Genomic DNA, 7,500 nt, shown 5'->3' on the forward strand with positions numbered 1-7,500 from the left:
GTATTAAAGAAGATTGAGAGGATCAGAACATATGGATTGTATTCATTCTTAATATATTTTTTCACATTGTTCAAGTGACCAAGATATGTATGTTTATCATATATGTTTGTCAGTTAGAACTTGTCTATGCTTAACAGTGATTATTATAGATGTATAAAGCATGCATGTTATGTGTCATTTATTTTATATAGCATTTGTAAAAAGTTGTATAATCTGAAGATTCCTTTATGAAAAATTGTATTTTGTACTAAACTTCACCCTTTCTGATTTATGGCTTACAAATGGCTCTTTATAACATAATTCATACATAGTAAATGAAATAGAAAAAAAATAATGTGGAATGTGTTGCAAAGAAATGACATATGTCATTCCTTTTAGCATTTAGACTTAAAGAAATGTGAAGGGTAAAATGGCCAAGTTTTGTGATGGAGGTATGAAGATTTCTGCTTCATCCTATTACAACATGAGTAAAAATTTCAGTCCACCAAAAATAGGTTAATGTTTTAATGTAAAAGTTTTAAGAATACAAGCCATGTTTACTTAAACATATCCTACTGAAGCAGAAGGTTCTCTGCAGAGAATAGAGAAAATAAATATATGTGTATATTTTTGTAATTAACTCTTGTTGTAACTCAAAATACAATAAACTTTGTTAAGCCAAGTTTTATGTTAACTCCTTTAATACAGTAACTATGAAGCTGATATCCCCAGATTGTGGATAAAGATAACAAGGATAGTATTGCATTGTAACAGAAGTCCTTAATATAATGAAGAATTTTGAGAGAAAGAGACCTCTATACCTTCCCTTATGAACAAATTTGAAAGCATGTTGATTTTAAGGATAACATCATATTCTGTAGTCATATACCACTGTCCAGAGAAAACCGGTAAGATTTTAATGAAATGTCATTTAGGTTTTCTCCTTGATGAAATTGACAAACAAACTAGGTCTGACATAAAACAAATTATGAAAAAGAATATGGACAGCATATTAAATAACCTGCTGACATCTGAATCATCTGTAGCAAAGACATTACTATTTCCAGTAGAATCCTTATGAAATGGAAATACACCATAAATAATTGTCCATTTATTGTACTGTATATGATTAATAGTTTAAGTTAACTTGTGAAGATGAATGCTATTTTCAAGAAAACCAATAACAAAAATATGAAAAGCTGGAAAATAGAGTTGAGTTTTATTAAAAATGAAACTACATGGAAAATCGCATGGTGCCTTTATTGATAACTCGATTATGGAAATATTAATATATCTAAAATATCACCATAGATTTCATGCTAGATAGAGACAAAGTTATGAAGTAGAAAAAATGGAAGTAGATGTTTATCAGGCAATATGTCATGACTATTTAGCATTTTAAGTACTTTACATTTCTTGACAAACAATGAAATTCAAGCATGCTCATCAAACACAATTTTGAGTTTTACGATTTGAAAGGCGTCTTGTATATGTTTTTTTTAAGAGTTTATCCTAAAAGAAATAACTTTCTGTAGATATGGTGAATTTTCTATGAATGACGTCAAAGTATTGGAGTAACTAAACTATTTTATGTGGCAGTCTTTGTCACTATCACTTTAATAAATTATGTCATTTTCAACAGTCCTTTTAAAATGCTTTATTATATATTTCTCTTAAATCAGCTAGGAAATGATACGAAAAGAAGGGGTATATAAAAGCTATAAGCCATTTCTCACGTTAAATAATCAATACCTCATCTTTATCACAGAATAAATGTATTTTCTACTGAAGCTAATGAACTGTTTCCTATAATATCCATTAAACCAACAAGTAGCAACATATTCCCATTTGATGTAACAATTTCTAAAAGAAAAAGAAAGAAAGAAAGAAAAAAAATCCTTTTTGTCACAGATTTCCTATTTGCTTCATCTCTTTTTTCTTTCTTCTTTCCAACGCCTCACGCCTTTTCTTCCTCAGCGCGAGACGCGTTTTCCATCCCTAATCCATCCCCGAGTCCTTCCACTTTTCCTCTATTGTAACCATTCTCGTAGCTAGTCTCATAAGTGAGCACGAGCAGGCGAGGGAGGCTGTGATTTCCCTCCACCTTCGACTTGTCCTTCGCCTGTTGAATGTGAAAATGAAATTATCATATTAAAGACTTGGGTATTAATTGCACACACACTCGTATAGATATAGGTAGATAGAGAGATGGGATAGATGTTGACATAGATATAGATGTAAAGAAGAAATTTATGCGATAGTTGCTTGCGAGAGAGAGGTGAGAGAAGAGAAGACAAGAAGAGGGGAAAAGAGAGAGAGAGAGAGTGAGAGAGAGAGAGAGAGAGAAAGAAAGAGAGAGAGAGAGAGAGAGAGAGAGAGAGAGAGAGAGAGAGAGAGAGAGAGAGAAAGAAAGAGAGAGAGAGAGAGAGAGTTAGAGTTAAAGAAAGAGAGAGAGTGTAAAAAAGAGAGAGAGAGATAGATAAAGAGAGTGAGAGATATATTTGCATTAGATACGCGTTATGCCCACCTCTTTCTCAAGAAACGTCAAGAATTCACGTATTAATTCTTTAGAGTCCTCTACCACACTATTTGATTTTGCTTCGATCTTGAGTCCTGTTTTGTGGTGGGCCTTGTAACCATCGGCAAAGCCTTTCTCTACGCCTGCTGCTATGACCGTCTGTAACATCAAATACGGAATTCTCGTGCTGCCATTTTGAAGTGACTCTAGCATGTCATTCTCCATTTCTTCACCTAGGTCGTCGTCTAGCATCTCATCCGTCTGAGAAAGTATGAGAAATATACTCAGTAGCGGAGGGGTAGGAGGGACGCCCCCCCACCTCCCCACTATTGATAGACACCTTATTTAATGCACTAGTGCGAGATACAACAATCGGTATGATCAAATTCAAATAGGAGGTAGTTATCCAGAGATGCAAAAACAATAACGTTTGTATACATAGTATGATGATAGATGATATGATAATTAATCGTGATGTTTCGAATACAACGTAGCAATAAATGCGTGAAGAGGAAACATTACAATTTCATTTGTTATTTCTTATTGTTTTTTAATGTGTTTGCCTGGTCTGATTTATAATTTGATTTTTATGATTTATAACAGGAAGATATATTCAAGCTAATTCACAAACTTATATACATTTTTTAAAAGTGAGATTCTCACATAATTATGCTCTGTAATTGCATTTATTGCTATCTCTTAATCTCTTTAATGAAATATATTATGTTTAGCAATTCATCTCCTTTATCGATCTGAAGATGCACTTGACAGATTAGTGATGATTGACTGAACGCAACATGTCCCAATAGAAAATAATCATCACCAACCTGTCAATCTGTTATCAGTCATCCGTCAAGAGTACAAGAGATCTTGTACAGGCATAACTAACGGTGCAAACATTAACTCACATTTGCTGCCATAAATTCCTCCTCAGGCAAGGCCTCTGGTTCCACCATCTCGGGTTCTCTGGGGTGGCTTGGTTCTGTGGTCTCCGTTGTCATAGGTTCCCTTACTTGCTTCTCTTTCTCTCCCTGGTTCTCAAGTGTGACCTTCCCCGATACTGGCGTTGAAGGTGGAGGAGGAGCTTTGACCTCGTACTCTTCTTGAAAATTGTACTGGTCATCCACCTGGACTGAGTCTTTTACTGGTAAGTCAGAATCCTTTCCTTCCTCGGAGGACTTGATTGCATTGTCCCCGTCGTGCATATCCTGCAAAAGCAAAATGAAGTAACACGAGCAATACAAAAATGTAGTAATGCGAAGATTCACTTGACGCATTGCGCTAGTAAATACTCATTAGGGACGTTAAGACTGGTACCACTGTAGATAGGTAAACACATAGATACAGAGGTATACAAATAGATAAGTACACAAGACATATTGATTAATATACAGTAAACTCATTCTAATCTGAGATAGGATTACACGAAGGATATTTACCGTAGCCGAAGCGGTCTCCATCGTCCTATAGATCCTGCAATGGAGCTTCACTGATGCATCCGTCTCGCTGACCTTTCGCTCGTCGGGAGGAACTAAGAGGTGCTCAGCTCCAATGGCAACCAAATCCTGCAATGGGAGTATTACTTGAGATAGGCTAATCATATCCTCGCTCGTTCCTTCCCTCCTTGTTAGTCTGTCTCTTTTACTCTCTCTCTCTCTCTCTCTCTCTTCTTCCCTCTTTCCCTATCTTTCTCTCCCAAGACTTTTCTTTTCTCTATCCATCCCTCACTGACTGTCTCTCTTTTTTTTCTTTCTCTCTCTCTTCCTGCCTCCCTTCCTCCCTCTAAAACCACAAAGATAGTGGCATGGATTAACAACGGAAGTACTCACACTCATCTGGAAAGCTATTTGGATATGCGCGTGTCCTGCCTCCTCCTTCAGAGTCTCGCTGGGTGGCGCACTTTGCTTCCGGTCTGTGCTGTCCGGTTCCTCCGTCTTCTCTGTGGGGTCTTTGTAGCTCGGTTCTGTGGTCTGCGGTTCCCCCCTTTCCTTCTTAGGTTCTCCTTGACTTGGGTCTGGGGCCTTTAGTTCCTCGATTTCCTGACTGGCCTCTCCGTCGTCTGGTTCCTCTTCGGGTTCTTCGTGGTCTGGTTCTGTGGTCTTTGGTTCTCCCATTTCCTTCTCGGGCTCTTTATGGTCTGGTTCTGTGGTCCTTGGTTCTCCCATTTCCTTCTCGGGCTCTTTATGGTCTGGTTCTGTGGTCCTTGGTTCTCCCATTTCCTTCTTGGGGTCTTCATGGTCTGGTTCTGTGGTCCTTGGTTCTCCCATTTCCTTCTGTGCTTCTCCGACGTCTGGTTCATACTTTGGGTCTGTGTCCTTCCTTTTCTCCATTTCTACCTTACACTCTCCATGGTCTGGGTCCGTGGTCTTTAATCCCCACATTTCCTCTATTGAGTGTTCGTGGCTCGGTTCTGTGGTGTCTGGCTCCCGACTCTCCGGTTCTGTGGTCCTTGGTTCTCCTATTTCCTTCTCGGGATCTTTATGGTCTGGTTCTGTGGTCCTTGGTTCTCCTATTTCCTTCTCGGGCTCTTTATGGTCTGGTTCTGTGGTCCTTGGTTCTCCCATTTCCTTCTCAGGCTCTTTATGGTCTGGTTCTGTGGTCCTTGGTTCTCCCATTTCCTTCTTGGGCTTTTCATGGTCTGGTTCTGTGGTCCTTGGTTCTCCCATTTCCTTCTTGGGGTCTTCATGGTCTGGTTCTGTGGTCCTTGGTTCTCCCATTTCCTTCTCGGGCTCTTTATGGTCTGGTTCTGTGGTCCTTGGTTCTCCCATTTCCTTCTTGGGGTCTTCATGGTCTGGTTCTGTGGTCCTTGGTTCTCCCATTTCCTTCTTGGGGTCTTCATGGTCTGGTTCTGTGGTTTTTGGTTCTCCCATTTCCTTCTCGGGTTCTCCGACGTCTGGTTCATACTTTGGGTCTGTGTCCTTCCTTTTATCCATTTCTACCTTACACTCTCCATGGTCTGGGTCCGTGGTCTTTAATCCCCACATTTCCTCTATTGAGTGTTCGTGGCTCGGTTCTGTGGTGTCTGGCTCCCTACTCTCCGGTTCTGTGGTCCTTGGTTCTCCCATTTCCTTCTCGAGTTTTTCATGGTCTGGTTCTGTGGTCCTTGGTTCTCCCATTTCCTTCTCGGGCTCTTTATGGTCTGGTTCTGTGGTCCTTGGTTCTCCCATTTCCTTCTCGGGCTCTTTATGGTCTGGTTCTGTGGTCCTTGGTTCTCCTATTTCCTTCTCGAGTTTTTCATGGTCTGGTTCTGTGGTCCTTGGTTCTCCCATTTCCTTCTCAGGCTTTTCATGGTCTGGTTCTGTGGTCCTTGGTTCTCCCATTTCCTTCTCGGGCTCTTTATGGTCTGGTTCTGTGGTCCTTGGTTCTCCCATTTCCTTCTCAGGCTCTTTATGGTCTGGTTCTGTGGTCCTTGGTTCTCCCATTTCCTTCTCGGGCTCTTTATGGTCTGGTTCTGTGGTCCTTGGTTCTCCCATTTCCTTCTCGAGCTTTTCACGGTCTGGTTCTGTGGTCCTTGGTTCTCCCATTTCCTTCTTGGGGTCTTCATGGTCTGGTTCTGTGGTCTTTGGTTCTCCTATTTCCTTCTCGGGATCTTTATGGTCTGGTTCTGTGGTCCTTGGTTCTCCCATTTCCTTCTCGGGTTCTCCGACGTCTGGTTCATACTTTGGGTCTGTGTCCTTCCTTTTCTCCATTTCTACCTTACACTCTCCATGGTCTGGGTCCGTGGTCTTTAATCCCCACATTTCCTCTATTGAGTGTTCGTGGCTCGGTTCTGTGGTGTCTGGCTCCCTACTCTCCGGTTCTGTGGTCCTTGGTTCTCCCATTTCCTTCTCGAGTTTTTCATGGTCTGGTTCTGTGGTCCTTGGTTCTCCCATTTCCTTCTCAGGCTCTTTATGGTCTGGTTCTGTGGTCCTTGGTTCTCCCATTTCCTTCTCGGGCTCTTTATGGTCTGGTTCTGTGGTCCTTGGTTCTCCCATTTCCTTCTCGAGCTTTTCACGGTCTGGTTCTGTGGTCCTTGGTTCTCCCATTTCCTTCTCGGGCTCTTTATGGTCTGGTTCTGTGGTCCTTGGTTCTCCCATTTCCTTCTCGAGCTTTTCACGGTCTGGTTCTGTGGTCCTTGGTTCTCCCATTTCCTTCTTGGGCTTTTCATGGTCTGGTTCTGTGGTCCTTGGTTCTCCCATTTCCTTCTTGGGGTCTTCATGGTCTGGTTCTGTGGCCTTTGGTTCTCCTATTTCCTTCTCGGGATCTTCACGGTATGGTTCTGTGGTCCTTGGTTCTCCCATTTCCTTCTTGGGCTTTTCATGGTCTGGTTCTGTGGTCCTTGGTTCTCCCATTTCCTTCTCGGGCTCTTCATGGTCTGGTTCTGTGGTCCTTGGTTCTCCCATTTCCTTCACGAGCTCTTCACGGTCTGGTTCTGTGGTCCTTGGTTCTCCCATTTCCTTCTCGAGTTTTTCATGGTCTGGTTCTGTGGTCTTTGGTTCTCCTATTTCCTTCTCGGGATCTTTATGGTCTGGTTCTGTGGTCCTTGGTTCTCCCATTTCCTTCTCGAGCTCTTCACGGTCTGGTTCTGTGGTCCTTGGTTCTCCCATTTCCTTCTCGGGTTCTCCGACGTCTGGTTCATACTTTGGGTCTGTGTCCTTCCTTTTCTCCATTTCTACATGGTCTGGGTCCGTGGTCTTTAATCCCCATATTTCCTCTATTGAGTGTTCGTGGCTCGGCTCTGTGGTGTCTGGCTCCTTACTCTCCTGTTTGGGCTCTCCATGTTGCAAGCCCATTTCCTTTTTTATCTCTGCCACGTACTGGGCAGTGGGACCCATTGCCGTTGACATTGAAGGAGGTTTGACATCATGACGTCTGGTTTTCATGCCTCCGTCGACGTTGTTCTGGTTATCCATTACGGATCTCTCAACCATCAAGTTCATTTCTTTTTCCTCGGTGTACGTAGCGAATCCGGTTATTTGGCTCATCTCGCCCACATCCTGCAAGAACAGAGTTAACTATCAATG

The 7,500-nt window shown here is 41.8% G+C and overlaps 2 protein-coding genes across 4 annotated transcripts in view; one reads left to right on the forward strand and one right to left on the reverse strand.

Moving 5' to 3' along the window:
- Nucleotides 1-1,858, forward strand: part of LOC122250983 (uncharacterized) — a 12,611-nt gene extending 10,753 nt beyond the window's left edge. For all 3 annotated transcript variants that reach the window (XM_043012735.2, XM_086530848.1, XM_043012734.2), the window contains exon 6: nucleotides 1-1,858. This exon is cut by the window's left edge and continues 1,115 nt beyond it. The gene's annotated coding sequence lies outside the window, so the exon portion shown is untranslated.
- LOC122250982 (uncharacterized) overlaps nucleotides 1,223-7,500 on the reverse strand; it is a 9,535-nt gene continuing 3,257 nt past the window's right edge. The window contains exons 3-7 of the mRNA XM_043012733.2: nucleotides 4,327-7,473; nucleotides 3,937-4,062; nucleotides 3,406-3,705; nucleotides 2,507-2,758; nucleotides 1,223-2,101 (exon numbers count right to left, since the gene is read on the reverse strand). Coding sequence (XP_042868667.2) covers nucleotides 1,937-2,101; nucleotides 2,507-2,758; nucleotides 3,406-3,705; nucleotides 3,937-4,062; nucleotides 4,327-7,473 — 3,990 coding nt within the window. The 3' untranslated portion in view covers nucleotides 1,223-1,936. The remainder of the gene's footprint in view (nucleotides 2,102-2,506; nucleotides 2,759-3,405; nucleotides 3,706-3,936; nucleotides 4,063-4,326; nucleotides 7,474-7,500) is intronic.

The sequence above is a fragment of the Penaeus japonicus genome, unplaced genomic scaffold (genome assembly GCF_977035675.1).
Source record: "Penaeus japonicus unplaced genomic scaffold, GWHDUDI00000001_assembly GWHDUDI00000034, whole genome shotgun sequence".
Taxonomy (NCBI): Eukaryota; Metazoa; Arthropoda; class Malacostraca; order Decapoda; family Penaeidae; genus Penaeus; species Penaeus japonicus.